Here is a 19,077-nt window from a genome sequence, read left to right on the forward strand (position 1 = left end):
TGAGGAAGGTTGTTTTCTAATTTTCTGAGAAATAGCCACACTGACATCCAAAGGGGTTGTATCAGCTTGCATTCCCACCAGCAAATGCAGAAGTGTTCCCTTTACCCCACAACCTCTCCAGCATAAGTTGTCATCAGTGTTTTTGATCTTGGCCATTCTTACAGTTGTAAAATGGAATCTCAGAGTTGTTTTGATTTGCATTTCTCTGATGACTAAGGATGTTGAACATTTCCTTAAGTGTCTTTCAATCATTTTAGATTCCTCTGTTGAGAGTTTTCTGTTAAGGTCTGTACTCCATTTTTTTTAATTGGATTATGTGTTCTTTTGGTGATTAATTTCTTGAGTTCTTTGTATATTTTAGAGATCAGACCTCTGTCTGATGTGGGGTTAGTAAAGATCTTTTCCCATTCTGTGGGCTGTCATTTTGTCCTGTTGACCATGTCCTTTGCTTTACAGAAGCTTTTCAGTTTCAGGAGGTCCCATTTATTAATTGTTTCTCTCAGTGTCTATGCTGCTGGGGTTATATTTAAGAAGTGATCTCCTGTGCCAATGCATTCGACTGTACTTCCCACTTTCTCTTCTATAAGGTTCAGTGTGGCTGGCTTTTCATTGAGCTCTTTGATCCATTTGGACTTGAGTTTTGTGCCTGGTGATAGATGTGGGTCTGTTTTCATTCTTCTACAGTATACCACATTTTTAAAAAGAAGAAAACCTGTTGATGATTATGTAATTGGTTTCACTTTCTCACACTGCTTTGGATTTTATTCATGTGCATTTACATTTTGATATAATGGTAATTATATTATTTTCTGTTTCCTTTAACTTCACTAAAACATATTCACACAGTATATATTAAATGCTTATTCGTTGCTATGATTCCATACTGTCTTCTTTGAAGGAACCTGGGTTCCCTGAGAAGGCAGCCACATAGATAAAATAAATTTAAAACATATAGCAAATTAGGATATTGGAGAGAGAAAGGTTTGACAAACTCGGATGCTGGGAAAAGGGAACCAGGGTCTGTTTTCAGGGGTGGGTGATACTGACTGCCCAGAGGCCCTTCCCTGAGAACAGGGTTTCTTCTTGACTCTACCTGCATAGTTGTTTGGTTTGTGCAAAGATACAAAGTAAAGCAGGCAAGGCTAGGTAGGGCTGATTGGACCTGGTTTATGAAGTCAGAGAACTACATTTTCATTCTGTAGCTGGTCAGTTTTCCAGTTTCTCTTGTTGCAATCCTGGGATCCACAGAGGTTCTCATGGCTTCTCTTCAGGAACTGGTTGCATTTGTATTGAGTCCACATGTCCCAGCCCTGCTTTTCTGAGTGCAGACTAGCTGCCCAGTCCACTGCAGTGTAAGCCCCTGATGCCTGGGCTGGGCTCAGTTCTTCTCTTCTGTCTTCCTGTCCTCAGGAATCACTCATTGCAGTTACTTAGCGAAGATGAGTAGGAGACTGAAGATCGACATGTTGCCTGGGATTTCCTTCAAGAAAGTGTTTCTTGCAAAAAAAAAAAAATTCCAAAGACATTGAGCATTTGATGATGCTTTTTGTTCCTATTTTATATCAAAGTACTGCTCTGTCCCTTTTTAAATGGTTCAGTAAGTTCTCCATGGTCCTTGTTTCCTTCTGAACTCTCTGATTTCTCTTAGAGCAGAAGTGTGTGTTCAGCTGGCCTTTCTTGGCCTGCCTCCCACTGGGGTCAGGATCTGTTTTTCAGATCAGAGTGCTTGAGCTGCCTTTGTGGAATATGGAGGCTGTCACTCCGCTGGGGTGTTGGAGAGTTTCCCCTTTGTGCCAGGTCTCTCATTTATTTATCTCTCTTATGACAGAGATAGAATTCAATGTATCAGAAGCATTTGTTCCTCTTGCTACCCCAAATTCTAATCACTCAACCCACACTGGAAATGACTCTGACTCGGGCACTCTGGAGAGGAAGCGACCTGCCAGCATGGCAGTGATGGAAGGGGACTTGGTGAAGAAGGAGAGGTACGTATGGAGTTGGTCACTTCCACAGAAGTAGTAGGTATCGTGTCGGAGGACATTTGACCCATGTATCCCATACTGGCTTACTGACCCCCTGTGTAATCCTGCCTTATAAAGTCTAGATAATTCAGACTTCCCTGGTCTCTCTCTGAAATAAATCCACCATCATCCTGTATAATTGAGTTCTGACACCTGAGCACCATTCAGCGCCTTACCATTGTTCCCCGATGGCCTAGTAGAACAGATAGTCCCCTATTTCAAGTTTCAGCATTACAAGACTCACTAGCCATGACATACCATTCTCAGCTGTCTGCTTTGTATATTCTCCAGTAAACATCAGTTAATGAAGTCCCGTATCTTTTACTTTTCCAAATTTAAAAAAAAAAAAAAGGTTTTGAAGTCTATGCATTAATGGTCTTGAATGAAGAGTGTCTTCCTTCTGCCCCATCCTCCAGATGCCACCCTCCCAAAAGCAACTATTTTTTCCAGCCATACATAGCTTTCGGCTGTTTCCTCATGTGTACACGTGAATGTTTCTGTATCCTATGCAAGCTGAGAAGCAGTGTGGTGTGTTCTTGCCAGCACTGGTATGCTTCTGGGCTTGGCTTCCACCTCTTTCCCACACTCAGGTTTGAGGTGGGAATCAGGTAGGAGGGAAACTGACACAGAACATCGCGTTATTCCACATGAGACTGCCTGTTTGCTCTCAGCTGCACACACCAACCTGATCAGTGTGAGGCGCTGGCTTTGCTGGGGCTTAAAGCCAGATCCAAGCGCTCACTTTGGTAACTGGGATGACCACTGATACAACCTTGCCACCTAACTGCATGCTGGGGAATGTGGGCGGCCGTCCCGTTTGTGGTTTTAACCTGTGAGGACCAGCGGGCTTCCGTCTCTTTAGTTGGCTTGCGTGGTGTGCTGACTATTTCTTCTCTCTGTGTAGCTTTGGTGTGAAGCTTATGGACTTCCAGGCTCATCGGCGGGGTGGCACTCTAAATAGAAAGCATATATCCCCTGCTTTCCAGCCACCACTCCCGCCCACAGATGGCAACACCTTGGCTCCAGCAGGTCCAGAGCCCTCTTCTCAGAGCTCTAGGGCTGACAGCAGCTCAGGGGGTGGGCCTATCCCCTCTTCTGCAGGCATATTGGAGCAGGGGCTGAGCCCAGTTGACAGCAGGTAAGGAGCCCACTTCTCCTGGCAGTCAAGGCTAGATGCCCCTGCCTTCTTCCAGGTGGCAGTCTTTGGCGTGGTAGCCATGCCCAGAGAATAAATCAGATTTGCTTTCATGCCTTTGGTTAGAGGGGAGAAAAGACTGCAAATTGCTTGTTTGCTTTTCTGTTTTCAGAGAAAAGCAATACTTGCTTGTGTGCTCTGGTGCTGCAGAGTAGAGACTAACAGGTGTCTAACGGTGTGCTCAGCCTCTTCAGTGTGCAGCTGTGGGTGTTCACATGCACTCTGCCTGTTGTCACTCAGGGTGCTAACTGAGAAGCATTTGGAAGCAGTGAGCTAGCCGAGTCACAGTGTTCTCGGCATTTGTCATCCATCCTCGCATTCAGTAATTACATTCAGTTGCACAGATACACCAAGTAGCTGCTGTTGCACCAGGCTGCCAGCACACTGGGTGACTAAGGGTTCCTCCACCACTCAGGGCTTTCAGTCGTACAGGGAGCTGACACATGGGTTCAAGGAAGAAAACAGGTGCCATGTCTCCTTAAACGCCTGTTCAGTCACTTGAACTTTTGACAAGTCACTTGGAGTTAGGCTTCACGGTAAATCACTTTTAAGAGGAGACCTTCATTCTGCTGCTGTTACTCAGTTCACCATGCCAATCAGGCAGAGGCCACAGTTTTCTGATTCAGAACTGATGGCTGGCTGTGTAGAAGATGAGCCATGCCAGAGAGTGCATTTTTTAATTGTCACTGTTTTTGTCCTCATCTTTGGCCAGCCACACAGTGCCAAATGATCATATATAAGGTGAAATGAGTATGCACAAAACAAAACCACTTACCCATGCATAGTTTACCACACTCGGGTGCATTTTCCTTGGAGAACCTCTCGTTGCATCTTTTGGTTGAGGGAAGTGAAGTTGTTGATAAGATAGGAATATACCTGGTCCTGGTGGTGCCCATAATCCCAGTTCCTTGGGTAGCAGAAGGATCACAAGTTCAAGGCCAGTCTAGGTAATGGTGAGACCTTGTCTCAAACATGGCAGACAGCGAGCGTCAGAAAGAAACAGAAGCACAGAATAGGACTCTTATTCTCTTACCATAGCAGGACTCAGTGCTTCTGTGCATTCCTGAGTCCTCCTCCATTCCCATAATCTAGGGAAGTTCATCTCTCAGTCAAGAAATCTGAAGCTTTGCCCTTGGCCAGCTCTGTGTATGTGCCGTAGATGCCATGCTGGCTTGTTCCTGACCCCTCCTCCATACATGGCTTGGCTTTAGGGGCTATTTTTTTATGTCAGAAAGAGAGTATAAGCAAATACACGCATCTTTATTTCCTGTGACACTGTTTGTTTAGCCGAAGCTAAAGAAGAAAGTAGCTAGTCTTTACTGCAGGGGGAGTGGAATGCCAGCCATCAGTCTCCTCTTTGTTTCTTATGCTGAGATATTTCTCTGCATTCTTCACGTCTGCCCTTTGGTGACCTTGACAAAATGACTGTAATATTTGTTATAGGAAGTCGTGACCCAGGAAGTAGGAAGCCTGAATTGACCCTTCCCTGTTGCTGTCAGCTTTAGGCTGAGTCATCGAGCAGCTTCTCAGAATTTCTCTTCTCTCAATCCAGACGATGTGACTTAAGCCCTTCTTAATCAGAGTGTCACTTTGCAGTGTTCATTTTGTACAATAGCTAACAAAAATCCCCAAGCCTTATTTTCTTAAAATAGCGCCCAGTTTAAGTATGTGCAGAACAGAACTTGAGGTTTCCTGTGGGTGGTCTGAAGTGACTGGCCTTAGTTTCTGTGGCAGAGTAGCTGAAACTTAGTCTGTTGCAAAGAATCTCAAAATGTCTAGTCTCTGAGTAATTATCAGCTTGCTGGCCCAATACAAGCTATTGAAATTTCAAATAACCCTCTTCCTGGGTTCTGGTATCCACAGATCCAGCTGACTGTGGTTCAGATAATTAAGAAACAAAAAACAAAAACAAAACAAAACTGTTTCTATAGGGCTGGAGAGATGGGTCAGTGGTTTAAATTACATGGTGCTCTTTCAAATGACCAGAATTGAGGTCTCAGCACCCACAGGCTTGCAACCACCTATAACTCTAGTCTTCTAACTTCTCCGTTTAAATTACATAGTGCTCTTTCAAATGACCAGAATTGAGGTCTCAGCATCCACAGGCTTGCAACCACCTCTAACTCTAGTCTTCTAGCTTCTCCAAGCACCTGTATGTGCACACACATACTTTTTTTTTTAGTTTTTTTTTTTTTTTTTTTTTTAGTTTTTGTTTTTTGAGACAGGGTTTCTCTGTGTTGCTTTGGAGCCTGTCCTGGAACTCGGGTTGGCCTCAAACTCTCAGAGATCCACCTGCCTCTGCCTCCTGAGTGCTGGGATTAAGGGTGTGAACCACCACCGCCCAGCTCACACAATCTTAAAAACAAAGAAACCACTGGATCAAACATTTTGTTTGCCATTCTCCAGACATTCCCGTAGCTCTTCCACTTTCTTGCTAATTATGAGAGTTGACTTAAGGTACACAGAAAGGTGCTGACAGGTTCTGATGCCTTTTTACATACAGGGCTTGAGCATCCTTGAATTTTGGTATCTGTAGGAAGTCCTGGGACTTCCCACCACAAACCCTGTACCAAGGAACAACTCTTCTGTGAAGTGCTTAGCTGGTCTATCAGGGAATGCCTGAGATCTAACTTCACCTTTACCCTCTCAGCCCTCCAAAACCCAAAGACGCTGCATCTGCAGCTGTCCCTGCACCAGGAAGAAACAACAACCAGGCAACCACGGGCCCAAGCCAGGCCCAGGCAGGTGGCGGCTCCCATCAGCTCTCGGCGGGCACACCTCACAGTGCAGCTGGTCCCAGTCCTCACACTGTGCGGCGAGGTAAGTGACCTGCACTCCTTGTGCTTAGGAGGGTGGAAGAACTTCCTGTAATTACTCCAAAGAGTCAGTTATGAAAGCCCTAAGAAATCTTTTTCATGACTGTTACCAAAAAACAAGCAGGAAAATCAGTCGTTAGAGAGGGAAAACATGGAAGAAACTGAAGAAAATAGAGAAAGGAAATACAGGAACACTAAAGCTTAACAGCAGGAAGAGGGCTCTGCAGTCGCTCCTGGGTCTCTAGGGGTTTGGGGTCCCAAGTCCTGCTGTGATTGGGAGCCACTGCATCCTCTCTGCTTCCAAGCTTTGTGAACTGGAGCTTCAGGGCACAGGGTTTTCTGGTTTTGGAGTAACACAATCTAAACAGTTTCCGTCTCTCTCCTTTGCCCTCCTCAACCCAGCAGCCAGGGCCATTGCCTTCAAACACAAAGGAGCTGTGTCACCAAATCCCATCTCTGCTACAGGCACAAGTCATTCTGTCCTGCTGCTCTTTGGCTTTGCTGGGGATATTTGTCAGAGCGTTTTTCTTTCTTCTTTAATCTTCCCAAGCCCCTGGCCACAGTGCACATGTGGAGGTCGAAAGACAGCCTTGAGTGTTGGGCCTCACCTTCCTCCTTGTTTGAAACAGGGTCTTTTGTTTTTCCACTGTGTATGCTGTGCCGGCTGCATGGGAGCTTGTGGGGAGTCTCTTGTCTCCACCTCCCACCCTCCACTGGAGCCATGGCATCCCAGGTGTGCTCCTGTGCCTGGTCCTCACATTTGCATAGCCACTGCTTTACCTGGCTGAGGCGTTGTCCTGGCTACCCAGCATTTGTCTTGACATGAATTTTTAAGTCTTGTTTATTATTCTCTCCAAGATCTTAACGAGCTCAGGTCTTCCCTGTCTGTGCACCTCAGCATCCTGTCCTTATGTGTGTCTGCCACAGAGATGGCACTCAGCAAGCTCGTACGGTCTGGACTCTCGGTACCTCACAGACTAGAAGACCTGGAACTGACTTTCTCCCTTCCCAAGTCACTGGTCTAGTGCTGTTAGGAGACACCATGATCAAGGCAACCCTTATAGATGAAAGCATTTCATTGAGGGCTTGCTTACAGTTTCAAAGGGTTAGTCCATGAATTCATGGCAGGAAGCAGGCGGGCCTGGTGCTGGAGCAGTAGCGAGAGCTTTACATGTTGATCTACAAGCAATAGATACATAGAGATACATACACTGGGCCTGGGGTGGGCTTTGAGGTTTAAAGAGCCCACCCCCAATGACACACCTCCTCTACCAAGGCCACACCTCCTAATCTTTCAAACAGTTCCACTAACTGGTGACTAAGCATTCAAACATATGAGCCTGTGGGAACCTTTTTTATTCAAAACACCACAATTCCTGATGCTGAACCTTTGTTGATATCTGGAGCTGGTTTTGGTTGTTTCAAAAGGAAAGAGGTTACATATATTTAGGGGACAAAAACCATGGATGCTACTAAGCAACCATAGTGTGCAGTCTTCTGAAGTAATGTGCAGCCCATCTATTAGTGGTGCTGAAGTGGAGGAACCATAGTCTAGAGAGGAACAAGTTCTAAAAGAGATGTACCAGAGAAGCCACACCTCTTACTCCAGGTCAAGCCAGTTAAATTCCATGTTGCCCGGGTTGTCCTGAGTTCCCTAGCAGTGCTTACTAGAGTGTAAAAGATCTGCACCTTACAGGGTCTTGTAATGTGGCTACCAAGAGACAGGGAATTTGTCATAGCAAGGGGCACATGTGTGAAGCATATGCTTCTGAGTTTTGTGTGTGTGTGTGTGTGTGTGTGTGCATGTTTACATCTCCCTGAAATTAAGACTAGGGAAAGACAGTCCTTTACCATTGGAAACCCTTCAGGTAGGAGGGATGAGGAGGGTGTAGACATGATACAGCAGGGAAGTCACACCTCGGGACCGCCAGGATAACTGGGTGTTAGGACTGAGACTATCTGACTTGTAAAGGGAAGAGGTTTCTTTGGGATTCTAGTCCTGGAGGCTGGGAAATCCAAGGATAACATGATGCCAGTCTCTGCTCAGCAATGGTGAGGGCACTGTGCAAAGCAGAAGGGAGAGGGCTTCAGAAGAGAGCTGGGGAGCCAGACTCCTACCCTAGAGCACCTATTCCCTCCAGAAAGGCAAGGAGCCATTCACGAGGCTCCTCCCCAGGCCTCCCACTAGGCCTTGCCTCCCAACACCAACACACAGCCTGGGGGCAGGGCACTGAAGTCATAGCACTAGGCCTGTGATAATATGCATAGACTCTTGTGCACGTGCTCATGGGAGTGTGCATATCGGCCCGGCCCTCGGGAGAGACAGATTAGGAGAAAAGAGGAGCCACTGTACTTCCAGAGAGGCTGCGGCACTTTGTCCAGGTCAGGCCATTAGAAAAACGCACGGCAACAGTGAGAGCCTCTTCTCTTACTAGATCTTAGTTCTTCAGCTGATGCCTTAACTGTATGTGTTCAGCATGGGAGATGCTCACACTCAGGCATGTGGGCTGCAAGGGCTCCAGGAGCAGCAGCCAGGCCACTCTGCTTGGCTGCTCTGTACCCTTTCTTTCTGGCCATGCTCTTGTCATTTGATCTTCACAAGCAAGGGTAAGCACGTGTCTCCTGCACCATACTGTAATGGGGAACATGGGAGGCGCAGGACTGACTGCTTGGGAGAGGCGTCCAGACTCTCCCAAGGTGAGTAGGTTAGGAAGGGTTGGAATGTTTTCCCCACAAAGCCAGTTAATGAAGCAGGGCAGCTAAGCAGTGGAGCTGCTTGGGATGAGGCAGGTGAGGTGGGGAGATGATGGGCAGTTCACAGGCAGTGTCATCAGAAAGTTTGACTAGACCATTGCAGTGACCCATGGAAGCTCAACGGCTGCAGGAGAGGAATGCAGGAGGTGTCTTTGATGCCACCCTTAATGCAAGGCTGTTGTAGAGGAGGAACAAGGCCCTGGACTCCAAAGTATGTGTTCTGCTTTAGCCTAAAGGTACACACTGGCTATAGGATGCTAGCTTGACCTTTCCTAATGTATGCAGGAGAAATAAAAATATGAGGAGTGGTAAGATATAGGAGCATCAAAAGTGGAGGAGCGTTACAAGTATTAGATTCATTGTTGGTCTCACTGGGTAGCCCAGGCTAGCCTCACACAGCCTAAATACTCCAGCCTCAGCTTTCTGGGTGCTGGAATTGCAGATTTTTGCCACTCTCACTCACCTGTGGCACTGTGTATCTATGCTTTTTAAAAGCACTCCACAAGTGTTAATGTACATTAACGCATCTTTCAGGCAAGAAGGCAAGCTCCATACTGGTAGGGCTACAGGCCCCCACTTCATCCTTTTGCTACCTGTCCTAGACTGCTGTCCTTTTCATATGTCCTGCTTACACTTCCCTACCTGAGCTCAGCTGTAGCTCTTCTTTCAGAGAGTTGTCTCCACAACACCCAGGCCTCCCACAGGACAGCTACACCTCAGCATGCTAGTGCCTCCACCATGGTCCCAGATAGGATCTTTTTTTCTCTAGCCCTTCCTTGGGCCCTGCTGCCCTCTTCTCGGGCTTCCTGTTCTGAGTCTCCTGCGCTGTAAATGTTAGGCGTGAATTTCTCTTCAGTGTGAGTTTACAGTTAGTACTGCTTAGAGCAAGAAACCAAACTTTTTTCTTCTTCTCATTACTTTCATCAACCAGAGTGTAACTGATTCCAGAGATCTTTTCCTTTATAAACTGACTGGTTGTTTCTGTGGGGAAAGGTCTTCTGAATTGCCGGGCTCGGAGTTATAGGCTAGTTTAGCAGAGCAGGCACCATTGGATTCTGGACCCTGTAAATAGGAAGAGAAGCTGTGTGAGAAAGAAGAAAAAGAATCCAGGGAGGCCACAGGATATATGTGTGAATCTATTCCATCATTTATTAGGTATGTGATTGCTTAGAAAATAACCAGCCTGCCCTGGGCTTCCTTTCTCCACTCTGGGCCAGTCCCACAGTGAGCTCCAGGGATGGGCACGCAGTGTGTGCAAGCCTGGTGTGCAGCTGAGTGGGCACCGCTTTCTTCTGTCCTCTGAGTCCTTCTGCCTGTCTCAGGGTTGTCTGTGTGACCTCAGGAGAAACAGAAACATGTCCAGGGTTCTCCTCTCTGCCCTTCCATCTTCTCCTTCCACAGTCGGTTCAGATCTCAGCTGGTCTCAGAGTAGGAATTTGTTTCAGCTCATGTTAGAGAAACAGCTGCAGGCTTATTTCTAATTAATTCTACCTAGAATGTGTCTGGGATTGGTAGAATTTCCATGAGTAAAAACCAGTCCTACAGCAGTAGAATGATTGCCCATCATGAAGACCCTGGAGTCAATCCCCAGCAGCCACCCTCCTCACGCCTCCCTTGGGCGGAGTTCTGAGTGGGGTGGGTTGCCTCTCTGTTCTTCCCTCCTGGGTTTGTTTCCACACTGAAGTCATGAGGGGACTCTGGAAAAAGAGCCATTGAGGGGCCCACAATTTGCTCTTTTATATGGGTGTGTGGCCTCTGTTATACTCAGTTTTCAGTTTTCTTCCTTTTGAACTTGTAAAATGACAGGTCACTAAAGGCCTCTATATATCATGTACTTAGCTTTTTACATAAATTCCTTATGTTGGACTACTTTAGGTTTACAGAGAAGTTGTGTTCCCTCTTGCACTTGGCCCTGTTACCCCCACAGTTACCATCCAACATCAGACTGCATTTGTCACAACTGAGACACCAATGATAGCAGTCATTACTTCCACACTGGGTTCAAATTTTCTATTTCTTCCTAGTGGCCATCTTCCATACCAGTTCCGGCCCAAGAGACTTCCCTGGCACAAGAGTCCAGTTCGGTTTTTACTTGGGTTTCCATAGCTGTTTGTCAGATGTTCTTGGGGGTGGACTGGTCTAGGGTTTGGGGCTGGCACAGCAGACCCCTCTTGATGCATGGGGGAAGGCATGAGGTCCTGCTGAGCCGCATCCTCCCCTTACTGACCCTGTTTTCACTCTTCTGTGCAGCTGTGAAGAAACCTGCCCCGGCACCCCCCAAACCAGGAAACCCACCTCCTGGCCACCCTGGTGGGCAGAGCTCCCCAGGCACAGGCACTTCACCAAAGCCGAGCACTCGCAGCCCGTCGCCACCCTCGCAGCAGGCACAGGGCATGCGCCGCTGCTCCAGCAGTCTGCCTCCCATCCAGGCGCCCAACCACCCGCCACCGCAGCCCCCCACACAGCCCCGGCTGGGCGAGCAGGGACCAGAGCCGGGCCCCACGCCACCGCAAACCCCCACACCACCCAGCACCCCACCCTTGGCCAAGCAGAATCCCTCGCACGGCGAGACCACACAACCGCATGGAACCCTCCCAAGGCCCCGGCCGGTACCCAAGCCCCGCAACCGGCCTAGCGTGCCGCCACCCCCACACCCTCCCGGTGCCCACACAGGGGATGGCAACCTCGTGCCCACAGCACCCACCGCCTCCAGAATCGTCACTGGTGAGTAGCAAGGGATGCAGTGTTCCCTCAGCCTTCCCTTGATGGCAGTCATTCCCAAGCCAGGTGCAAGTCACATATGATGGGAGCGCAGTCACACCTGCTCTGTCAAGCCGTTTATGGCTGTTTTCGTGCCAAGACAGCAGAGCTGAATACCAGTGACACAGATCATAAAGCCTGTCGTTTTCTTCTGGGTGTAAGATTATCTTCATTCACATTCTGGAAAATGTAAATGCGTTTAAGTCCAGATAGAAGGTATTGTACGACATACGCGTGGAGTTCTTAGTGAATTCCTTCTTGGTGATCCATCCTTGAAGATGGGAGGATCTGGAGCCTCATTTACAAAGCAAGTTCCAGGTCATCCTGGACTTAACTACTGTTTTTAAAGTAAAAAATGCACATACTAAGTGCAGAATTTCAGAAGTGGGTGTAGTAGAAGCACTATATATGCTAATTCAGATGCTCAGGAAGGCAGATCTCCCAAGCAGACCCACATTAGCCTCCAATGGCTTGACAGGGATGAGTGGAGATTTTTGCATCATCCTCTTGGATCTGCCCTGGGCATGGAGTTGATTGTACAGATTGTAGTGCTACTTTGAGGGGTGTTTTTATAGATACCCTACAAAACATGATTGTTTTATTTTATTATATCAAGAATATTGCTACTCCAGCTACTGGATTTTGCTTTTTAGTTTGAAAAGATAGTGTTCTTTAGTGTTTTTAATGGTCATTTGAACTGTGCAGCATTTCTTAACAGCAGCTTGCTTTTAGTCTCAGCAGCCTAGCTGTGGGCTGTCCTACATGGAAGCCACTGGACTGCACTCCGGTGCTTCCGCCCTCACAGTGGACTTCCCAACAGAGGATGACCCAGCACTACACCAGATAACGAGTCAGCTAACTACAGAGAGATCCTTTCCAGGAATATAATGCTTAGTTTAACATATGTTATCAATAGTTAATAACTGTTCCTATGACAGCAGGATGTTTATTGGATTAGCACAAAGCCACATTGGTTTGTTTGCTGTTTTTTCCCACTAGATGCCCTTCCCAGTGCCCTCACAGGTGGGGAAGGTTTCCAGAACTAAGGTCTGTAACCCCTCAGCAGCTTGAACTGCAGCTGCAAACGCTCCTGCTTAGCCATGTTCTGTGTGTGTGCTTTTGACTTTGTGCTCAGGGTGGCCATGCCGTAGCCATCAGTCAGCCATCCATTCTGTGACATAGAGTTACACCTTTTGTCCCATCAGAAGCACTTTTGGCTTTGGTTGCCCCAAATCTAAGAGGTGGCTGTCCCTAGGCTGAGACCTCAGTTTGAAACCGTCAGGAAGATGCTGCGTTGTTCCATTGTTCATCTGGGTTAGCCTCTCCCAGTGTTCTGCTCTTCTCAGTACCATTCCACCTGTCACTGGCCTATCAGCGCCCAACAACAGGGAACCATCACACGGAAAATTGTGCGTCCCTGTGTTTTGTGCTTTAATTTTTAATTTTGTATCTTAAATGCAAGGTAACTGCATGGAGCTTCTTAATTGGTGTCTAAAATTCTCAGCCCCCTCCAAACTTCCCCAAATAATCCTCCCCTGAACTCCCTTAAGTCCCTTTGCATTCCAGCGTGCTTACATTTTGCTTTCCTAAGCTGTATGGGCATTTAAAACAATGAGGCTCATCTGATCATCCCTTTGGGCACATAGTGGGCCAGCAGAAGACTCCTGTACGGTACAGTTGCTTTAATCAGACCCCTTAGCCTTTTGTAGGACGTATACTGAGTGTTCGCAGCTTAGTTCAAGTTGAAACAATGGAGGAGGATACAGGCATCCCTCCGCTCTTCTCAGGGCCTGGATTAGTCCAGTATTTGAGTGATTAAACTAAAAGGCTGAGCCTTTTGTTTTATTTTGTTTTGTTTGTTTTTTGGGTTTTTTTTTTTCTTTTCTTCTGAGACAGGGTTACTTTGGAGCCTGTCCTGGAACTAGCTCTTGTAGCCCAGGCTGGCCTCAAACTCAGAGATCCGCCTGCCTCTGCCTCCCGAGTGCTGGGATTAAAGGCGCACGCAGCCACCACTGCCTGGCTTAGGCTGAGCCTTTTAACACTTTAATACTTTTGACACCAAAATTTTACTCAAACCTATCCTTTTATCTAGACTAGAACAAAGACTGCAAACCAGAATTATGCCTACTCTGTAATTCCATAGTCACTTGTGGTGTTTTATGCCAACAGATTGTTTTAATTGATTTATCATTCACTATACTTTATAGTTAGGTGAAATTTTACATTCAAAAATGATCTAAGATGCTACCGATTTGTTTTAATCTTTACTGTAAACTTTCTTAGCACAGGAAATACATGGCCTCTGCAATTCCCTTTGTATTATTATAGCATTAACATAAAATTAATCTTAACATTCACTGGCCTACCCTTAGAAATGTACAGAAGGCCAGCATTTGGAATTTAGGAATCCCCTAGCATCGGTCATTTTGTTAGCGACGCTTCCTGGAGATAGCCTGTGATTTTGTAGCACAGTCTGTTATGACATGCTTTAACTTGGAGAACTTTGGAAAGATTCCTGAGAACATCTCACCCATCAAATTATTTAATTATAAAGAGGTGGGTAAGGCTTAAGGGACTAAGGTGAATGCCAGGCTGACTTACTAGTCCACTCCCCTCTCCAAAGTTCAGGGCTCTGGAAAGCTCTGGAGAAGGGAAGGACTCTCAGTCATTCTGAATGTCAAACTCTCACTGTAACTCTGCAAAGCAGGAGGATTTTAGCAAAGAGTATTCTAATTCAAACGTTTTAATAATTAATTTAGATGTATGACCTGCCATATTCAGTAAGAACTGAAATTGGAATGTTTAATGGTAAGGAAAAGGCAACTGATTGGCCAAAGCATTTTTGCTACTTTATGATCATATTTGTGCACTAATGGCTGTCACTAACCAGTCACCCTAACCCTGCCTGCCTGCATCCCTACTAATAGTGCATGCACTAAGGAGGGCTGGCCTCATCCGTGCTTGCTGTCCATTGTTCTAAGTACTAAATGTGTTCACAGACTTGTAACAGGTGGTCCTGGGCTGGCCTCATGACTCCTTCATTTGCATCCCAGCAGGCTTGAGATGTAGTAGACAGAGCATGTGCTGTTCCGTCGGAGACATTCTTGGGTAGGCACAAGTGGTAAAGGAATTAAATTAGATGGATTAAGAAAGGTTCCGACAGTCCATGATAGGCAGCGGATGAGAGAATGATAGTTATCTATTGTCATGTCACGTGCCAGCCTAGGCCTGCTAGGACCCAGAGAGGCAGAGGTTAGGGTGCCACTTGTTCAGATCTTCATTTATTGTAGTTGCGGAAGTCTGCATATCGCCTGCCTTTAAAGGGTGCCTTATTCTGTTTTCTGAAAACATCGTGGTCCATGATCTCTTTTGCCCTGTGTGGGTTTTACCCCAACATTTTGATTTTTCTTTATATCCCATGTCATTGCCCACATAGTAACATAGTATTCACTATTTCACCAGCTACGTGTGCTGTTATGACTGTAGCTAAAGATTTGCTAGGCTTCTACTTCTAATTGCAGCTTAATATGTAGACGGCATATTCATGGGAAGTCAAATATTGAGCGAGAGTATAATCTCCCCTTTGACTAGAACAGTGGTTCTCAACCTGTGAGTCACAACCCTCAGACAACCATCGGAAAACAGAGATTGCATTACAACTCATAACAGTAGCAAAATTACAGTTAGGAAGCATCAACGAAACAATTTTATGGTTGGGGATCACCACAACATGGGAACGGTATTAAAGGATCTCAGCATCAGGAAGGCTGAGAACCACTGGACTGGAGTAGCGAGAAACTGACTCTTGTTCACAGACAGAGCTTGGTAAGGGATAGGAGAATCCAGATGTCAGAACCGGGGACAGAGAGCCTGGGCAGTGGCGGTGGTGTTTGATGTTCACTTTGCATTTTGTGCTGCTTTCCAGGTGTGTTTGGATCTGATACTTGTATGAGTCATTATCAAAATAGCATTTTTTAAGAAAAGAGTTACAACCTAAAGCACATAATCCAAATTATTTGAGTGAAAATTCTTCTAGACCATACCCAAAACTGTAGCATGCCAGTCCTGCCCACTGGAGGGCCTGTCTCCCAAATAAAAATATTCATTCAGCAAAGAATGGGTTCCATTTGTAGGGGCCCCAAGTTCATTATACTGTCTTCGCTGTGCCTTGGGGCCAAGGCCTGTTACCTGATGCTCTTCTCTGGATTTCTTGTTATTTATTAAATTATCTGTAATATAAACTTAACTCCAACCAGCAAACTTATAGACCAAGCTATATACCGAAAGCATATAAATTCATACCTAGAGATGTGTAGAAGCATTGAGAGAAGAAAAGAAGGCTGTGGGTATCTTCTGGAGTAACCCTTTCCTTTGCTGCAATGAACTGGTTTTCAAGACTTCAGCCATTCTCTCCTCACATGATGTCTTCCCCTTCAGGACCCTCACGGAGGAGTAGCACAGTCCTTGTAATTCCAGAGAGCCCAGACCTGCTGGCTTTGCTCCATGTCTCATTCATGCTGGCTTGTCACCTTGATAAAGTGGTGCCTCTGGGCACCTCCCTCTGTCTGATGGTTGAGGGAAAAAAGAGCCAGTTTGTTCTCTAGAAAGTGTTCATAGCTGGCACACAAGTAGAGATACTGACAAGCAGAAATCTGGTTAGTGTGTCTTTGCATTGTGCATGCTCCACCAGCTCATGCCTGTTCCTTAGTCTTTGTGAACTCTCTGGACTGGCAGTGCCATCCATGGTAGGATAGCAGGGAAGACACTGAATTTGCAATGGTTTTCTTGTTTGCTGCTGCCTTTGAGTCATGGCTACCTCTCTGCCTGAGGCTGTGAAAAGGGAGGGTTGGAAGGATGTTTGCACCAGCCCACTATCTATCTGCCCGTCAGCTACCCAGCTGTAGGATTCATAGTGTCTGCTTTGTGCCCCTGTCATGGCTGTAAGGCACTGAACGAGACAGATCTGCCCTTGCCCAGGGTGAGCCACAAGTCTCTGACACCCTTGATTCTGTGCACGCGCACTGCTGCTGCTCTATCTCTGAACCAGGAGATTCAACCTGTTCCGTTGGTTTTCTAGTTCCTGTAAAATCTGAACTGTCTGAAATGGCACTGAATGCCCAGGACCTTCAACTCCTCAGCACCTCCATAATCTAGGCATTTCCCTCAGTTGTGGTGCAAGGACAAGTCTCTTGATCCTGGAGTCTGAGAGAAAAGGGGTATACCCCTAGGAAAAAGAAGACAATAGCTCAAAACTGCAGGGACAGAGGCAAGGAGGGGCTTTCAGGGAAGGGACAGAAACCAGTCTCCTGGCTTATCTGTGGGTTTCATCAAGGCCATGTCTGTCTCATTCACTATCACTGTCCTCAGCAAGCAGATCAGGTAGCTGGTAGTCTGGAAGAGAGCTGTGGTGAGCAAAGGGGTCTTGTGAGCGTGGAAGGGGAGGAGCAGTGGCTTAAGGAATGTATATTTGCCATATTACTGAAAGAATTTTCCGTCAACTTAAGAAGACATGGAAAGATTTCAGTGTATTAGCATTAGAAGAAAGTAATTAGAGATTTGATGGTCTGCTTTAGTTGTCAGCGTGGTATGTGTGCCCCATGGGGGACACTTAACAGTGCCTGGAGACATTTCAGGTTGTCACTCTGGGGGTCAGTAGTCCGTGTGCCACCAGCATCTGGTGGGTAAAAGCCAGGACTTCTCAGCTTTCTACAGTGCCCAGGATAGTCCTGCAACTCAGAACGGCTCAGTCCAGCTCTGACTCAGTAGAGGTTGAGGTCGCAGTTTTATCTCCAGAAGGAAACCCTCTTAGCATCAGAAGTTAGTTCTCACCAGGGTGCTCTTCCCCTGCAACTTAGAGGTTGTTAGGAACCCACAGTTAGTCATTGGAGATCTAGGTGAGAGTGGAATGTCCTTTGCTCAAAGCAAGCATATTTCAAGGGTTGCATCTCTGAGGCTGCCCAGGCTCTCAGGAGTTCCAGTGGACTGCAGTAGGCAATTGTGTCTAGGCTTTCAAGGGCTTCACTTCTCATGGCTCCTGCAGCCTCTAGAAAGAGACTGTGTTTGTGTGTGGGCTGACTCAAACCTTCCAGCCTCTCTTCTCAGTGCCTTTGGGGACATCTTGGACCTTACCCTCACTGATACCATGCATCTTCATGTTTTTGTCCAGACACCAATTCTAGGGTTTCAGAATCACTTCGCAGCGTCTTTCCTGAAATACATTCAGACTTGGCAAGCAAAGAAGTGCCTGGCCACATTCTGCTGGACATTGACAATGACACAGAAAGTACCGCATTGTGAAGAAAGCCACTTGCCAGCCTTTGGCCCTACATCCTGTGAGCGGAACTGGGTCAGGCAAGCCTCTGTCCCTACAGACAAACAGTGAAAGCTTTCAGTGGGGGAAGGAAAGTCTGACCACGCAGGACTCGACTCCCACGGCCCGAGGAGAAGGTAAAGGGCCAATACTCAAAGCTGAATGACCTGTGTCGGGAAGAAGTTGGATTGTTTTATATAGGACGAAAATCATGCCAAAAATGATAGAACAAAGAAATACCTGCAGTGGAACGAGTATTAATTACTGCTGAGAAATGTATGGGAAGCCTTTGCCCACGCTGTTAACACAGACAGCAACTTGGAGTGACTAAGAAGAGACTTACCTATCTATTTAATAAAACACATTAATTATGCAAGTTGCCTACTTCCTGCTACTCGGACTTTGGTTGTCACATACCAGAGGGAGCTTCCGTTCCTTCAGACTTGCTGCAGAATCATTTTGTATTAAATACAGTCTGTGTCTCCTCCCATCCCCAGAACCTTGAGCATTGATGGCGACTGCTGGCTCTGTTGCCTCATCAAACTGGATGTGAGTCGTGCCTTGTGGATTGCCAGAATATGGAGAGAAATATACTGTTCTTTTTTAAAAAACAAAACAATATAATTGCTACTTGATAAAGACCGAATGTTATTCTAGTTTCATGTTTAATTTGAATTAAATATATTCTGTGGTTTATATAAAAACTTGCTAATTCTTGGAGGCAAATTCTGGCGTGTGTGTGTGTGTGTGTATGTGTGTGTGTGTGTGTGTGTGTGTGTGTGATTTGAAAGAATAGAAAGATGCTAGCCTGCTATTTTCAGCATTGGAGAGGAGAGGGCTATAGGTTTGAGGCCAGCCTGGGTTATATAGCAAGACTGGGGTGGGGTGGGGTGGGGAACTGGGTATGGTAGTACATACCCGTTTCCCAGTATTTGGGAGATACAGGCAGAAGGATCAGATGTTCAAGGTCATTTGTCCTCAACTACAGAATGATTTGTAGGCCAGAAAGGGCTACATGAGACCCTGTCTCTGAAAGGTGAAAGAAAGATTAGAGACAAAAATCACATTGGTGGGAATGACTGACAAGTGTGAGACCCAGCTGCCTGGTTGTTCCTTAGCAACCTCCCATGGTTAGACTGCTTTGGGGTCGCACAGTCTTAATGTCTCTTTCTGGTCTGTCCAGACTGTCTTAGACTCAGAGAAGCTGACTTCCAGGGCTTA

General features: G+C 46.4%; 1 protein-coding gene across 6 annotated transcripts in view; it reads left to right on the forward strand.

The window, feature by feature from the left end:
* Positions 1 to 18,560, forward strand: part of Arhgap17 (Rho GTPase activating protein 17) — a 96,148-nt gene extending 77,588 nt beyond the window's left edge. The window contains exons 16-22 of one of the 6 annotated variants that reach the window (XR_007591882.1): positions 1,829 to 1,985; positions 2,926 to 3,159; positions 5,867 to 6,036; positions 11,037 to 11,510; positions 12,546 to 12,593; positions 14,306 to 14,354; positions 17,713 to 17,860. Coding sequence is in view for 5 of the 6 variants with exons in the window: in XM_050143154.1 (XP_049999111.1) it covers positions 1,829 to 1,985; positions 2,926 to 3,159; positions 5,867 to 6,036; positions 11,037 to 11,510; positions 17,713 to 17,843 (1,166 nt within the window). In the remaining variant the exon portion in view is untranslated. Of the gene's footprint in view, positions 1 to 1,828; positions 1,986 to 2,925; positions 3,160 to 5,866; positions 6,037 to 11,036; positions 11,511 to 12,545; positions 12,600 to 14,305; positions 14,355 to 17,712 lie in introns of those variants that run through there. The other 5 variants (XM_050143156.1, XM_050143155.1, XM_050143154.1 and 2 more) reach the window with 5 other exon arrangements.
* Positions 18,561 to 19,077: the final 517 nt, after the last annotated feature.

The sequence above is a fragment of the Alexandromys fortis genome, unplaced genomic scaffold, assembly GCF_014885135.2.
Source record: "Alexandromys fortis isolate MF-2015 unplaced genomic scaffold, M_Fortis_MF-2015_v1.1 scaffold_45, whole genome shotgun sequence".
NCBI classification, from domain to species: Eukaryota; Metazoa; Chordata; class Mammalia; order Rodentia; family Cricetidae; genus Alexandromys; species Alexandromys fortis.